This window comes from Dasypus novemcinctus, chromosome 12 (genome assembly GCF_030445035.2).
Source record: "Dasypus novemcinctus isolate mDasNov1 chromosome 12, mDasNov1.1.hap2, whole genome shotgun sequence".
Classification (NCBI taxonomy): Eukaryota; Metazoa; Chordata; class Mammalia; order Cingulata; family Dasypodidae; genus Dasypus; species Dasypus novemcinctus.
In genome coordinates, this window is record NC_080684.1 from 89,560,127 (window position 1) to 89,577,846 (window position 17,720).

The 17,720-nt window shown below is 35.1% G+C and overlaps 1 protein-coding gene across 4 annotated transcripts in view; it reads left to right on the forward strand.

Moving 5' to 3' along the window:
- WASHC4 (WASH complex subunit 4) overlaps window positions 1–17,720 on the forward strand; it is a 121,837-nt gene that overhangs the window by 33,087 nt on the left and 71,030 nt on the right. For all 4 annotated transcript variants that reach the window (XR_187743.5, XM_004446776.5, XM_004446777.5 and 1 more), the window contains exons 14-15: window positions 4,377–4,503; window positions 9,434–9,559. Coding sequence is in view for 3 of the 4 variants with exons in the window: in XM_004446776.5 (XP_004446833.1) it covers window positions 4,377–4,503; window positions 9,434–9,559 (253 nt within the window). In the remaining variant the exon portion in view is untranslated. The remainder of the gene's footprint in view (window positions 1–4,376; window positions 4,504–9,433; window positions 9,560–17,720) is intronic.

The window sequence follows — 17,720 nt, forward strand, 5'->3', positions numbered from 1 at the left end:
CATCTTCATGATATTTAATCTTCTAATCTATGAACATGGAATGTCTTTCTATTTGTTTAGGTTTTCATTGATTTCTTTTAGCATTATTTTGTAGGTTACTGTGTATAGTTTCTGTACTTTTTTGTTAAATTGATTCCTAGCTATTTGGGTCTTTTTGTTGCTATTGTATATGGAATTTCCCCCTAATTTCCTCTTCAGATTGTTCAATACTAGTGTAACAAAAACATTACTAATTTTTGTGTTTATCTTGTATCCTGCCACTTTGCTGAGCTCATTTATTAGCTCAAGTAGCTTTGTTGTAGACGTTTCCGAATTTTTAAAATATAGGATCATATCATCTGCAAATAGTAAGATTTTGCTTCCTCTTTTCCTATTTGGATACCTTTAACTTTTATTTTTATTTTTATTTTTATTTTTTTAATTTTTTCTTGTCTAATTGCTCTAGCTAGAAATTCTTTTACATTGTTGAATAACAATGGTGACAGTATGCATCGTTGTCTTGTTCACATCTTAGAGGGAACGCTTTCGACCTTTCTCCATTGAGTATGATGTTGACTGTGGGTTTTTGATACACCCTTTTATCATATTGAGGAAATTTCCTTCTATTCCTGTCTTTCAAAGTGTTTTTATCAAGAAAGGATCCTGGATATTTGTTGAATGCCTTTTCTGCATCAATTGAGATGATCATGTGATTTTTTCCCTTCAGTTTGTTAATGTGGTGTATTATGTTAATTGATTTTCTTACGCTGAACCAGTGTTGAGTACCAGGAATAAATTCTACTTGGCTGTGATGTATAAGTCTTTTGATATGCTGTAGGATTCAGTTTTTAAGTATTTTGTTGAGAATTTTTGCATCTATGTTCATTAGAAAGATTGGTCTGTAATTTTCTTTTCTTGTATTGTTTTTTATCTGGGTTTGGTATTAGGGTGATGTTGGCTTCGTAAAACATGTTGGGTAATTTCCCCTCCTCTTCAATTTTTGCAAGAGTTGAAATAAGATTGGTATTCATTCTTTCCAAAACGTTTGGTAGAATTCACCTGTGAAGCCATCTGGTTCTGGACTTTTCTCTGTTGGGAGATTTTTGATGACTGATTTAATCTCTTTAAATGTGATGCATTTGTTAGGTTCTTGTATATCTTGTAGCATCAGTGTAGGGTTTGCATTTTTAGGAATTTGTCAGTTTCATCTAGGTTGTCTAGTTTGTTGGCATACAGTTTCTCATAATATCCTCTTATGATCCTTTTGATTTCTATGGGGTCATTTGCAACTTATCCCTTTTCATTTCTCTTTGTATTTATTTGCATTTTTTTCTTTTTTTCTCTTTAGTCTCACTAGGGGTTTGTCAATTTTATCGATCTCCTCAAAGAACCAGCTTTTTGTTGATTTTCTCCATTGGTTTTTTTCTCTTCAGTTTAATTTATATCCACTCTAGTCTTTGTTATTTCTTTCCTTTTACTTTCTTTGGTATTGGTTTACTCTTCTTTTTCTAGTTTCTCCAGTTAGTCAGATTTTTAATTTCTTTTTTAATACAAGTGTTTAGGGCTATAAATTTCCCTTTAAAGATTGCCTTCACTGAATCCCTTAAGTTCTGATAAGTTGTGTTCTTGTTTTCTTTCTCTTGGTATATTTACTGATTTCATGTGCAGTTTCTTCTGTGACCCTCTGATTATTTAGGATTGTGTTGTTTAAGCTCCACACATTTGTGAATTTATATCTTTCCTGTCTATTATTGATTTCCAGTTTCATTCCATTATGATCTGAGAAGGTGCTTTGTATAATTTCAGTCCCTCACATGATAAAATTTTATGTTTCCAAATTTTTTGATTCCAGAGCTATACCCATAGAGTGACTATAGAAGTCCATGAAGCTGAAGGGGCAGTTTTCTTTATTCACCCTGCGATTCTGCCAAAGAAACCTAAAACCCCCATAAAAGAAAACCTAGGATAAGGGAAATGGTGTGACCAGCATGAGCTTTTGACTAAGGGACCAAGAGCTGTCTCAAGGTCTGGCTCCACAGATCATTATGTAAGTGAAGAGGAACCCCCCCTCCCCCAGCATTTAGTAGACTCCATGTGGCCAAATGCCTCAACCATCCTCTTGCTTGGGGCACAATATTTGTGGTTTGTTGTTTTTTGCTTTTTATTCACAACCATTTTGACACTGGAAAATACTATTTGTGTCATAGGGATATGAACCTTCATTTCAAATGGTTATTGACACTGTTCAGTACTTTATATTGGGGCGAGTGAATTTTTTTTTCGTTCTTATATTCCTGTTTGTATTTTGAAATGAAGCTGACAACGTGGCAGAATCCTTGACCATTTTTGGACTCTATGTCAAGTAACTTGATTTTTAAAACTTAAAGCCGCTTCATTTTTATGTATTTACAAGATAAAAGATCATCTGGTTGTAGGATTGGTGCACAGAACCAACAAACCTCTCCTTTATCCTACACAGTCTGATGTAAAACTGACTGAATGCTCTTTACTGTATTTATCTTTTTACCTTCATAATGTGATTGATGTGGTTGATATCAGGGAGCGCTCCATAGCCTAGGCCTCTTCCTTCTGGTTATTGCTCATGACTTTTCTGTTCCCACCTATGCGTTATGTCCCTGCTGAATCTTGAGCATAGCCTCCTCAAAAGTAGAGCTGTTTCCCTAAGATCCTGCTCTTTCTCTGTGTTCCACACTTTTAAATTAAATAATTTACAAGTCATTTCAGTACATTCAAGGTAAAGTAGAAAATATGGCTATTAGTGTCTTTTTCTGTTGGAGTCTAGATTCTCCAGAAACCGTATTTCTCAGATTTGATGCTAGGGTTTTACCTCCCAAAACACATTTATTAAAGAAACTTTGGGGGGGCGGTAATCCCCCTTCAGACTGACTGAATTCTTCTGGGCTAGCCAGCAACTTCATTGTGGCATTTTAATCTCCATCAAATGAGTATTTTTGTCTCTTGCCTTGAAGAGCTATGCTCAAGGCGATTGTGAATAGCAACAGTAGGACATTTCTTTACCCTATCTAACTGAACAAAGTTTTTAGAAAGAGTAGCATCCATTTCCACAAAGGGGAATTACCCTTTTTTTTTTTTTTGTACAGTAAGTTTTTAAAAGAAAAGTGTACCTTAAATTTAGCTTGTGAGTCAAAAGGTTCCTGCTTAAATGACATCATCTGAATTGAGATCTATTGGTAGACGAGTTTAGTGTTTATAATCATTTTGTATAGTGTAGATAATTATATTTATTGATTTAGTCTATCTGGGATGGACAAGCTTCCTGAATTTGGGCTTAACCCTTAACTCAGCTGCTTACTAGTTCTATGAACTTGGGTACTTTAACCACTGTGTGTGTCAATTTCCTCTTTTGTAAAATGTCGATTATAGTATCTACCTCATAAGTTATTGTGAGGATTAAGTGAATTAATTGTGTAAACTGATTAGAACACTGTTTGGCAAATAGTAAGCATTCAGTTAATGTTAACTTTTGTAATCAGATTCTGACCCTTTCCATTTCTTCCATTCTGGTTCAAGCCATCAACCTTTTCCTCCCACATACCTACAATAGCCCTTTAAGTTTTCCCCTGCTTCTACCTTAATTCCCTTTGTAGTTTATTTTCAGCATATCAGCCAAAGTGATAATGATCTTTTCAAAACCAAAGTTAGAAGTCATTCTGCTCAAACTCTCTTAGTGGTTTTTCCTTCCCACTGGCAAAGTCCTTACTCCCTACAAGGCTTTAAGTAAATCTCTCTCCATCCATATATCTGTCTGGTCTCCTTTTCTATTCTCATCCCTGCCCAGTCCTACTGACTTCTTTGTTATTAGTCAAACATGACAGCAGATACACTTTCTATCTTAGAACATTAGCATTTGTTTTTTGTTTTCCTGAAATTCTCTTCTCTCAGATATTTACATGGTTTGTGCCTTCATCTTCTTCAAGTCTTGGCTCAGAATCGCTTTCTCAATGAGCCTTCTTTGACTACTCTATTTTAAATTGTACCTTCCACCTTAGTCTCTATCCATTTTCCCTGCTTTCTTTTTTTCCCCCATACCACTTATTATCTGATGTCTTACAGATTTTAATTACTGATTTATTTATTGTAGAACTCTGTTTTCTAGAATGTAAGCTTGATGAAGGCAGGGATTTTTGTGTATTTAATTTACTGCTGATTTCACTGTTGTTCCCAGTATTGAGAAACTTATATAGGTACTCACTGAGTGTTGAGTGTGTAAATTGTATATGTATATTAACATCTAATTTTAGAAAACCAGAAAAATGAAATAGATGCTGCAAGAAAATATGCAAGGATATCAATAGGAAGAAATGGAAGTAGATTTTCTTTCTTATGCTGAATAACCCAAATATTTTCTTTATTAGAGATGTACAGTCTTATTACGTCTTTGTGAGCTCATGGATGATGAAAATGGAATCAATTTTATCTAAAGAGCAGAGAATGGATAAATTTGCTGAAGACCTAACCAATAGATGTAATATTTTTATACAGGTAGTTATATCTTTTTACTTAAAATATTTTGGGGGTCATTTATTAATCCGATTTATAGAAAGTATAGAGACTTGGAAAGACCTGGGAAACAATAAGATATATTTTTGTTTTTAAAATGGATACTGAAATTGATTTGATGATCTTTGTATGCCTCATTAATTTAGATTTTCTAATATATTCCTTTAAAGCTCTACCTTTCTGTCAAAGCGTGGCTTTTTAGCTGTATCCCATAAATTTTGATGTGTTGTATTTTTATTATCTTTGAGTTAAAAATATTTTAAATATTCATTGTGATTTCTTCTTTGATCCTTGGGTTATTTTGAAAGTCATTTCTTAATTTGCAAGTATATGAGAATTTCCTGGTTATCTTTTTATTATTCATTTCTGGCAATAATTTCAGTCGTTTGAAATTTGCCGAGATTAACTTTATGATCCAGTCTATGTTCAATTCTGGTAAACATTTCATGTATACTTGAAAATAATGAAATGTGCATTTTGCATTTGTTGTGTTTTACATATGTCTAAACAGATCATATTTGTAAATTGCTGCTTTTACTCTTTCAGTTACTGAGATAGTTGAGTGTTAGCATCTCACTATTGTATATTTGTTTATCCTTGTAGTTCCATAATTTTAATTTTATATAATTTAAGGCTGAATAAGTGCATATCATTTAGAATTGTTGTATCTTTTGGTGAATTGAATCTTTTCTCATTATGAAATATTCCTTTTTACCTTTAGTAAGTCGTTTTACCTTAGGTCTCTTTTGAGTGATATTAACATAGCAATACTAGTTTTATTTCAGTTAATGTTTACATAATATGTCTTTTTTGGTTCTTTTACTTTCAGACTTTCTGGTTTCTTAGTAATGCCTGTGCTATGAACAGCAGTTATGTTCCCCCCAGTCTTAAAATTTTTGTTTTTAAAATTGAACTAGTCATTACTGATGTACTTGGATTTAAAACTATCATCTGATTTATCGCTTTATATTTGTCCCACTTGTTTTGGTGTCTCCTCTTTTCCTTTCTTTCCTTCTTTCGGATTATTTTTTTATCATTTTATTTGTCCCCTTCTCTGTTGGTTTATTAATTTTGCATTCTTTTACTGGTCTTTTAATGGTTACTCTAGAGACTTTAAGATGCTACGTGACCTATCTAAATTTAACATAAATTAGTAGTTTTACCACTTTCTAGGTAGTATAAGGATCTTAGAATGTTTTATTTCTGTTTATCCCCCCTTACCTTTTATGTTGCTATTGTGTATTTTGATTTTATGTATTTTTTAAACCTTTTAAGATATTATTGTTTTCAAAGTCATTATTCATTTAGATTTACCTGTGTATTTACACTTTCTGTTGCTTTTCATCCTTCTTGCATCTCTGAACTTTCAACTTCCTACTTATGGAATACCCTTTAGTATTTCCTTAAATATGAGTCTCTTTTGATGAAGTATCACAGTTTTGTCAGAGCAAGTCTTCATTTGAACTTAATTTTTTTTTTTTTTAAGATTTATTTATTTTCCCCTGCCCGGCTGTTTTTTTGCTATGTCTGTTCACTGTCTGTATCTATTTCTTTTTTTGTCTTCTCTTCTCATATTTCTCTTCTAGGATTCAGAGGGATTTGATCCTGGGGACCTCTGATGTGGAGAGAGGTTCCCTGTCAGTTGTGCCACCTCAGTTCCTGGTCTCTGCTGTGCTTTGCTTTGACTCTTCCCTTTGTTTCTCTTTTGTTGCATCATCATCTTGCTGCATGACTCACTTGAGTGGGCACTGGATCACATGCGGGCACTGACTCACCATGCTGACACTCACGTGGGCTCTTGACTCACCACATGGGCACTTGTGCAGTCACTTGGCTCAGCACATGGGTACTGGCTCACTGCACAGGCACGCTTTCTCTTCTTCTTTTTTACCAGGAGGTCCCAGGGATCGAACCTGGTCCTCCCATATGGTAGGCAGAGGCCTTATCACTTGAGCCACATCCGCTTCCCTGAACTTCATTTTTGATGATGGTTTTGCTGGGTATAGAATTCTAGATTGGCAGGTTTTTTTTCTTTCTTCCTTTAAAAATGTTCCGTTGTCCTTTGGCTTCTTTTGTTTTTGATTTGTTCAGATGTCAGCTGTCAGTATTGTTGCTTTTTAAATATAACGTGTCTTTAACTGCTTATAACATATACTTTTTGGTGTTCAACAATATTATTATGCACCTACTTGGGGTTTTTGTTGTAATTTGTGCAGCTTGAGATTAGTGGAAAATTCTCAGTCCTTAATTCTTCAAGTATTGCTTCTCTTCTGTTCTCTCTCTGTTCTAGTTTTCTCTTCAACTCTGTCTAATCTGCTTTTAAACCCATCTGCTGAGTTCTTAACTTTAATTATTTTACTGTTCAGTTTCATTTCTTTTGTAATTTCTGCTTCTCTTCTGAAATACATTGTGTTTTATTCCTTTCAACATATTCAGCATATTTCTTTTTATCTCTTGTTACTCTTGATTTTTAGACATGTTTTACCTCTTTTGTAACCTGATTATATTTTTATGCCAGACATTGTGTGTGAAAACCTGAAGACATAATTTGAAGATCCAGATATTTTTTCTTCTTCCAGAGAGGATTTATATTTGTTTTTAGTACACAGCTAGTCTGGGACAACTAGCAACCCAGATTTCCTCAACTTAATCATGGATTGAGATGATTTGAAGCAGGACTTTAAACCTTGTGAGAACTGTTCTTTTGCCACTTTACCCTTAACTTTTAGGGGTAGTCATTCAGGATCCCAAACCAAAGTGTACATAGTTTATCAGAACCCCCCTCCCAACCTTAATGGGCTATTTTTTTTTTTTTTTAAAGATTTATTTATTTATTTAATTCCCCCCCCCCCCAGTTGTCTGTTCTTGGTGTCTAATTTGCTGCGTCTTGTTTCTTTGTCCGCTTCTGTTGTCGTCAGCGGCACGGGAAGTGTGGGCGGCGCCATTCCTAGGCAGGCTGCTCTTTCTTTTCACGCTGGGCGGCTCTCCTTACGGGGCGCACTCCTTGCGCGTGGGGCTCCCCCACGCGGGGGACACCCTTGCGTGGCACGGCACTCCTTGCGTGCATCAGCACTGCACATGGGCCAGCTCCACACGGGTCAAGGAGGCCCGGGGTTTGAACCGCGGACCTCCCATATGGTAGACGGACGCCCTAACCACTGGGCCAAAGTCCGTTTCCCTTAATGGGCTATGAATTCCCATTTTTATCCCCCTTCCCTGTGAGGTAATGTTGAAGGATATATTTGGCTTCTCAGTCTTCATTCTTCTCTTTTGGAATGGGGAGTGCCTCTTAGGGAAAGCAGACCCAAATGCAAGTCTCACTTCTCTGAGTTTCTTTTTTCTCTGGGATCTTTATTTTCTTTATAGCTTTTCAAGAGATTTTAAAAATATTTTGCCCAGATTTCCTAGTTCTCAGTGGGAGGGTTGGTCCAAAATATTTATACTTCTATTAACAGAAGCATATCTACCCAGTTTAGATTTTTAAATATGTCTTTCATGTATATTCTTTCATAATTTAATGACCATCTGAGAATGAGGCGATATGGGCCCAAGAACTCTGTCCTTTAAGCTCAGTCTCCTCTCCCCTCAAAAAAGGAACTTCCTTTTTCTGCCTGCCTAGAGTAACTTCTGTTGTTTCTTCTTTCTGTTTTTACCTTTTCCCAGTGCTGCAATAGTGCAGCATCTTATAATCCTATAGCTGATAAAGTAAAACTTTTGGTCTGTCCTTCATGTGTTCCCCAAGCGTTGGTCTTATTGTCATCTTTCTTAGAATGCCACCCTCTTTCATTCCTTAATTCTCTTAACTTAGCACATCTCTTTATCACAGAGCTATTAATGGTTCAGAGAAACTTCCACCTCCTGTCCCACATTAAGTATCACTTTTTAGTGACCCATTGTTATTGATGGGAGAGTAAGTTAATCTCTCACCTAAGCTGGGTCAGGAGAAAAGGGTTGAGATTCTCTGACTTCTACCCCAGCCCCTTGAATGTATTCACAATAGAATAGTGTAGGTTCATCTCTAAACTGTACATGTATCTTATTTTAGTCCTTCATAAGCCCAAAGAATCTCCATTATTACCTTTGTATTTCTTTGTGTGCCTCTTGGTTCTAAATGAAAAAATATTTGATAGGTAATATTAGTTTTTCCTGTTTTCTTTTCCCATCCTGTTTCCCTGAGCTTACTAGCACTAAACATTTTTAAAAGATTCACAAGACCTGTGTACTTCCTTCATGAATGGAAGGGTAGATGAGAATCTGTTCTCATTGGGTTAGAAGGAGAAAGAGCCTGATGAGGCAATGGTAGCAGTGGACAGTGGGGATTGGCCTAGGTGAAAACAAAAGGGATAATTAGCTTGCAACTCAAAAATACCGCTGGATATTTGTATTAGCTAGAGATCAACTCTCTTCCTCCTTCTCACTTTTCAATTCTTAGCTCCTTAGAATCCTCAGCTCTTGCCCTAAGCTGTAGCACATAGGAATCTTTATCGCCCTCTCTGGCAGATAAGGATGAATAAAAAACTTACTGTCATCCAAATTGTTTCTCTGAAGGTTGTTTGTTAGCTTTTAGTGGAAAGAATCTTTAACTGTGGTTACATACTGTAATTTCAACAGTACTAAACTTCTGGTGTGTGATAGGTTAGATAAGCTTTTATGGCATGTTTTGAAAGTTAGCCATGTTAACATTATCTCTGTGGGGACAAGTATTTCAGAGTCTTAAGAGCTGGCTTTAAAATGAACTTTTGAAATGCTAGATATTGTTTAGTTGAGAAGTATTTATTATTGAAAATCTAGATATTGTTGAATATCTATATTCAATAATCTAGATATTATTGAAATGCTAGATATTGTTTAGTTGAGAAGTATTATTATTGAAAATCCCTTGTGATTATGATCAATGTTTTATTTTTTACAGGGTTTCTTATATGCATATAGTATTAGTACCATTATTAAAACCACAATGAATCTCTACATGTCCATGCAAAAGCCAATGACCAAAACCTCAGTTAAGGCATTATGTAGGCTTGTTGAACTTCTCAAGGTAGGTTTCAGATTATTTTACCTTGCCATCATAATTGGGAAATGACTGGGTCTTATATTGTGATGGTCTTCTAAGATTTGACTTAACTGAATTTGTTTTGTTTTATATGAGAACAAAAAATTATGGGAAAGTAAATTTATTTCAGTTGGATAAAGAAACTAGCCATTGGAGAAAATTTCTGAGTAACTTCCTGCGAATGGCCAATATTATTTAAACTTCATTAAAAGTTAACATTAGTGAGAGAGAAAAGGAGAAGGAAAATGAAAAGGTTAGCTTGAGTGGTATTACTAAAGTTTTACTCATTGATGTTTTATGTAGGTTACCTGACGTTAAAAAAATACTCATGGGACATTATCTATGATTTTTAGTATTTCAGTGCATATGATGCTATTTAACATGAAGCTGTTTATTTTGTAATTTAGGGAATATGCTGTAATTTTGTGCTTGGAACAGTATAGACTATTTAGAGAGTGGCCAGATGAATTAAGAATCATAGTACACTTGTGAAAATACAGTAAAAAAATATTTCCTAGAATACTCTGTATAAATATTAATAAAAAAGAAACCCTCATGGTCTGCTTAACCTTTTGCAAAAATTGAAATCAAGGATTTCTGGTAAATTTCTGCTAATAACTTTAGAATTTTTAAGGAATAAATTTTTTTAAAAAAATTGTGCCTTTAAATTTTCAGCCTTTTTTCTTTAAGATATATTATTAGTTACATTTATTTTCTTTGAAATATGCAGACACATATATGTAAATATACATATACATATATACATGAATACATATCTTATTTAACATGTAAGTATAGTTTTAAAAAATAATAATAAACAAATACTGAAGTACATACCATCTCACTTAAGAAAGCGTAAGTTGCCAATATTTTCATTAGCCCCTGTATGTTTCTTCCTGTCCCTTTCAGAGGAAACCACTGTCCTGAATTTTATGTTTTCTTTTTGGCTTACCACATGTGGATGAATCTAAAACCATATATTGTTTAGTTATGTATGTTTTTGAAGTTTCTAGTAATGAAGCAATACATCCTGTACTCTGACTTCCTTTTTTCCACTCAAACTTTGAATTCATCCATATTGGGGTGAGTAACTGTAGTTTATCCATTTTCATAGCTGTGTCGCTTTCTAATGGATGGACTTTTGGGTAGTTTGCAATTTTTGCTATTATAAACAGTGTTGCCATTCTTTTTTTTTTTTTAAGATTTATTTTTTTAAATTTCTCTCCTGCCTCCCCTGCCTCAGTTGTCTGTTCTCTGTGTCCATTCACTGTGTGTTCTTCTGTGTCTGCTTCTCTTCTCGTCAGTGGCACTGGGAATCTGTGTCTCCTTTTTGTTGTGTCATCTTGCTGCATCAGCTCTCCGTGTGTGCGGCTGCCACTCCTGGGCAGGCTGAACTTTCTTTCGCACTGGGTGGCTCTTGTTATGGGTCGCACTCCTTGCACGTGGGACTCCCCTATGCAGGAGACACCCCTGCGTGGCAGGGCACTCCTTGCGCGCATCAGCACTGCACGTGGGCCAGCTCACCACATGGATCAGGAGGCCCTGTGTTTGAACCCTGGACCTCCCATGTGGTAGGCGGATGCTCTATCCGTAGAGCCAAATCTGCTTCCCTGCTGCCATTCTTATATATGTTTCTTGGTGGGCTCGTTTAAGAGTTTTTTAAGACATATTCCTTGAAGTGGATTGCTGGACTGTGCCTTACGCACATGTCAGCTTTTTAAGGTGATTACAAATTGTTTTCCAAAATGGTTATATCATACCTCCCACAATATATTAGAGTTTGCATTCCTCTGCAAAATGTCCCCTTTGGTATTAGCAGTCTGTATTATTTCTTTTTTGGTCAAATTCATTTGTATAAATAGTTTTGATTATGATTTTTAAATGTGTCATTTCCCTGACTGTTAATGATGGTGAGTTATCTTTTCAGTTATTTATTAACTGTTAATAAATAGTTTTAACTTTTTTCTTTTGTGAACAATCTGTTCACGTCTTTTGTTCATTTTCTAATTGGATATTTTGCTTTTTTTAAAAGTTTATTTGGGGTGTTAGTTTATTCTGAACACTAATCCCTTCTGTGTAGAAGATATCTTCTTGTACATTGACTTGTCTTTTTATTTTCTGCATAGTGGCTTTTGATGAACAAAAGTTCTTAATTTTTTTATTAAACATTCAGTTTGCCAATCTTATCCTTTATGGTAGTCCTTCTCATATCTCCTTTACCTATTCTATGATTTTGCCTAAAAGTTTTATGTTGATTTTTATATTTAAGTCACTTATCTTTCTGAAATTAGTAGTTTGTTTATGGTATGAGGTACACATCCAATTTTATTTATATTCCATATTGATACCAACTGATCTAGCACCTTTTTAATGCATCATTTCCCTATTAACTTGTACTACCACCTCTTCCATATATCATGATTCTGTATGCCCGTGACTCTGCTTCTGCTCTCTATTTTGTTCCACTATGAAAATACCATACTATGCTCTCTGAAAGCACAAAGTTTCCCATCTTTGTTCTTCAGGAGTGTCTTGGCTGTTTTTGGGTCTTTGCATCCATTTTCAAATCAACTTGTCAATTTCACTAAAAACAAACAAACAAAAAACCCCCACAAAAACCTGAAATACCACAGAACTCTTTTTGCTTGAAATTTGCTTATCAATGAGGCATCCAGCATCTTTATGATATTAAATTTTCTTATCCATGAACTGGTGATCTTTTTTTTTTTTTTAAAGATTTCTTTATTTCTCTCCCCTTCCCCCTCCCCCCACCCCAGTTGTCTGTTCTCTTTGTCTATTTGCTGTGTCTTCTTTGTCCGCTTCTGTTGTTGTCAGCAGCACGGTAATCTGTGTTTCTTCTTTTTGTTGCGTCATCTTGTGTCAGCTCTCCGTGTGTGCGGCGCCATTCCTGGGCAGGCTGCACTTTCTTTCGCGCTGGGCGCCTCTCCTTATGGGGCACACTCCTTGCGCATGGGTCTCCCCTACACGGGGACACCGCTGTGTGGCAGGGGACTCCTTGCCTGCATCAGTGCTGCACATGGGCAAGCTCCACACAGGTCAAGGAGGCCCGGGGTTTGAACCGTGGACCTCCCATGTGGTAGACAGATGCCCTAACTGCTGGGCCAAGTCCTCCGCCCCCCTTTCATAATGTCTTTATCTGGTTTAGTTATCAAGGTTTTGCTATCTTTATAAACTGAGTTGGAGAGTATTCTTTTTCTGTCCTCTTCAGTCTTTGTTAAGAGTTTGAGTCTGTTGTTTGTTGTTTCTTCAGATTCTAGTTGATACTGGTGTATTTTACTCATGTTTTGCTCTTTGTGAGCTTATGGTTGATGGAATTTTATTTCTATTCTATGAGATCTGGGTTAATAGTAAATTCTTCACCTTCTTCAGGGAGGTGTTAGGAATCTGGGAGCATTTTAAGTAAAAATCTTAGTTTAATGTTCTTTGAGTCATAAAAATAATAAAATTTTCGGCCGAAATCATGGAGAGAGATTTACCTATCTTAGCACTCAGTACCTAGGCCCAGATGAGCAATTTTCTTTATAAATTTTGTAAACACATCTGGAGCCAATGCATTTTTATTATAAATATAAGCTCTTCAGTGTAGTCAGTGTAAACAAATCAATGTAACCAATGAGTATACTTTTTACTTCATTTTCTGTTGTTAAATCCTGGTGTATAGAAATACTTCTAATTTTTGTTAATAGATCTATCAAACATTTCAAAAATTCTGATACTTTTTTTTTCCCCCTATCTGGTTGCATCATTGTCTCTTTCGGTACTTCACTTCACTGGGCTCGGGCCTGTGCCTGCCTCACTGCTCAGGTCTGGGATGCCTTTTTGCTTTTCTTTTTTTTTTTTTTTTTAACCAGGAGGTCCTGGGGATCCAACCCGGGTCCTCCATATGGTGAACAGGAGCTCATTTGCTTGAGCCACAGCCGCTTCCCTGATACTTTTTTATTATCTTGGTTATTATACATATGTTGTTATAATTTTCCTCACCTTTTAATATTGATTTTTCTTAGTTCTTTATTGCATTAGCTATAAATGTCAAAATACTATTAATATTTGTGATAATGGGCATTCTTTTTTGATCTCGATTTTATAATACTTATTGCAGTTTGATATTGTTTATGAGTTCCAAAAATAGATATTGGATTATGTTTGTGAACTGGTCTGTTCCCCTGGGCTTATTAGGTTGTACTGGATTCAGAGGTTTCACTTTTACTTGATTAAATTATGATTAAGGTTTGATTGGGCCATGTCAGTAGGATGTTGAGTCCCCTCCCTCTTGGTGAGCAGGGACTCACAGAGAAAACTAAAGGGCAGAGGAGAAAGTTTTTTGCTGCTGGAACCCTGGGAAGTAAAGACACAGGAGAAGAACACAAAGAAATAGAGATGGCTCCATAGACACGGCAGAGGCCCTGGGAATAGAGGTCTACAGCTGACTTTGTAGAGAGAACAGAGCAGCTGAGCCCAGAAAGAATCAAGCCCCAGGGAGAGAGAGACAAAGCCTGAAGAAGCTGGGACCGTGGAGCCTTAGGAAGACAAGGAAGGCTGAACCCTCTCAGAGACTGGCAGCTATCTCGCTCCAACTCATTGTAACAGACTTTGGTGAGGGAAGTAACTTAGCTTTATGGCCTTGTGATTGTAAGCTTCTACCCCAAATAAGTACCCTTTATAAAAGCCAACAGATTTCTGGTACTTTGCATCAGACTGACTGACTAACAGGCTGACCAACACAATACTTTAATCTAAAAGTATCTTTTTGGCTATAGGTTCAGACTAGATCATCTGTAGTCATAGCCTGTTTTAAAGTAGCTCTGTATTCTGAATGTAAGTTTTTTGCATTCTGTTTTTTTTAAGGTATGGGTGTTGAATTTTATTGAATTTATTTTCATAACCTTTCATATCATTAAATGTATTGATTCATTTAGCATATAAATTATTATATGAGGGCATACTGTATGAAACACACACTGTCAGGCATTGGATATATAGCTGTAAACAAACAGTTGTGTTTCCTATTAGGGAATTAGTGTGTTCAGAATAAAAGGAAAAATTCCTGTCTTGAATTTAAAGCACATTGCTTTAATATGCCCTATTTTGTAGTTGTGAATTATATGTTTATCATACTAGGAAAGCAGTTCTTTAACAATACAATAATAGCTGACACCTAAAGTGCTTATTCTGTGCAGGCACTGTAAATGCTTTATTTGTATTAACACTAATCCTCACAACAACCTTATGCAGTAGAAACTGTTATTAGCCCTCTTTTACATGTGAGAAATGGAGGCACATCAGAAAGATTAAATAACTTGCCTCTGATTACATTGCCATTACTGATGGCAAATAATCTGGATTGAATTAATGAGCTAAAATAAAGGTCTTTGTATGCAAAATGAGTTCGTTCCATTTTAGTTTTTTTGTGCTTATAAGGCATCTTGACATTGAAGTTAATTCCTTAATAAATTAATTCAAAATATTTATTGAATGCCTAATCTGTGTTAGACACCGTTAGGCACTTGTAATATAAAATTGCTTTATATTCTAGAATTTACCCAATAAACAAAGTAATAAGTAAATTACATAGTGTGTTAGAAGCAGATAAGTGTTTAAAGGAGAAAGAAAAAGTAGAATAGGGTAAAGTGATTTAGGGATGCTGGGGAGTGGGAGGTGGGGTGGTAGTATTATTAAAAAGATGCTAACAGAAATGGGAAGGCAATAAAGGAGTTAGGCGAATAGATATGGGTTGAACTGAGGCCTGGGGGTACTGAGAATGTTTTAACCTGCTCTGCTTTTTCTTTTTCCCTTAATACTTATGTGCTTCCAACACATTGTGTAATTTTCGTCTCTTTTTCTGTGTCTTGACACAATTTAAATGTTATAAAAACTAGTTTTACTCAAAAACCAGAAAGAATTTACTAGATAAATCCATTAGCATCTAAAAACATTTTTACAGGTTGTTCTTAGACTTTTGAATTTCCTTTCATTATAATTTACTAATTAGTTTCCTGCTTCTAATTATGTTGATTTATTTGATGTGTAATTGATTTTTAAAAATAGAAATTTGTCTATTATTTGAGGTTTTCATATGACATACTTATGAATATATTTATTTTTAACAAATATATTTCTAAAGAGTTTTCTTTTTTAGACTTGATTGGCTTGCAAATAAGAACATTTATAATGTTATACAGGATTTTTAAAGTTATACCTATGAAGTTATACCTTATTTCAAAAAATGGGTTTTGCTTGAAATTGGCTAAAACTATCTGTAATTTTAATTTTCCACTTTGTCTTTATAGCAGCTGGTGCACCTCAGTAATTTAAAAATTGCTATTCAGGTAGAATATATAAATGTAAAATGGCAAACTGTCTCTGGTTTAGCAGAGATACTAAATAGTATTTTAAAAAGTCAGCTATGTATAGTAACAGAAAATGGAAAGGGAAAATGATTTCTTAAAATTGGTTCCAAAAAATGGTGAAATATTCATATGGAATGAAATGACATACATAATGAAAATCCCTTAACTCCCTGTTTCTATTTATCATTAAAATCATTGTTGATATCTTATATATTTTTCTAGAAATTGCTATCATAAAAAAGTATGATTCTAGGTATAGAATTTAAGATCTAGTTTTTAAATACTTTTTTTTACTTAACAATATGATTTGGTTTTCTTTCCATAACAGTACATATAGCTTACTTCATTTTTTAAAATGAAGCTTTAGATAACATAAATGTCACATAGAAAATACAGGGGCTTGCCAAAAGAAATAAGGAGGACCCTTATCTCACACCTTATACAAGCTAGGTACAAAAGGACAAATATTGCGTGGTCTCACTAATATGAATTAAATATGAAGAATAAACACATGGAGTTAAAACCTAGAGTATAGGTTATTAGGAGATAGGAGGGTTGTGAAGGTGTACTGATGCTTAATGTATATAGAAGTTTTAATTAACTTGGACGTAAATGTGTGGAAATGGATAGAGTTGATGGTAACACATTATACTGAGTAGCAGCTGGTTTATAAATGGGATTGTGACTAAAAAGGGTAGTCTAGGGATATAACTCATTTGAAATAAAGCTAGAAAATAATCTGGGGACTGAATAACACAGTGAACTGAGAGATGCTGAAGATTGAAGTACGTCACTATTGCAGGGTAGTGGTAATGTGGAGAAGTAATGTGGTAATGTGGAAAAAATACAAGTAATGTAACCTGTATACATTGCTGTTACAGTAATACAACTACAGTTAACAGCAATACTGTAATATGCTTGCATCAATGCCAAAGATATACTGTATTAATAATAGAGAGGTATGGAAAAAGATGCCACATATACACTATGGACCATAATAGTCTGATTATATTATTTCATAATCTTTAATAAATGTCCACAATGGTGTGGTGTATTGGTGAAGGATTATTGTATGGGAATTCTACACATGCATGATTATTTTGTAAGTTCACAACTTCTGTAATAAAAAATATTAATTTTTAAAATAAAAACAAATATTATAGGGAATTCCCATATACTCCACCCCTCCGCCTTCCACACCTTCCCTGATTAACAACATCTTTCATTAGTGTGGTACATTTGTTACAATTAATGAACACATATTGAAGCATCGCTACTAACCATGGTCTATAGTTTACATTATGCATCACACAATTTTATAGGTTTCGACAAAATATGTAATGGCCTGTAATCATCATTGCGGTGTCGTGCAGGACAACTCCAATGTCCCCAAAATGGCCACGTTACACCTACTGATCCCTCTCCCTCTGCTCAGAACCTCTAGTGACCAATGCCTTTTTATCAGTGATACAAGTTCTTTCATTGCTAGAATAATAAGTCTATTTATTTATTTATTTATTTTTAAAGATTTCTTTTTTTATTTCTTTCCTTCTCCCCCCTCCCCCAATTGTCTGCTCTCTCTGTCCATTCTCTGTGTGTTCTTTTGTGTCCGCTTCTATTCTTACTAGCGGCACTGGGAATCTGTGTTTCTTTTTGTTGCGTCATCTTGCTGTGTCAGCTCTCAGTGTGTGGGGCGCCACTCCTGGACGGGTTGGACTTTCTTTTGCACTGGATGGCTCTAGTTATGGGGCACACTCCTTGCATGTGGGTCTCCCCTA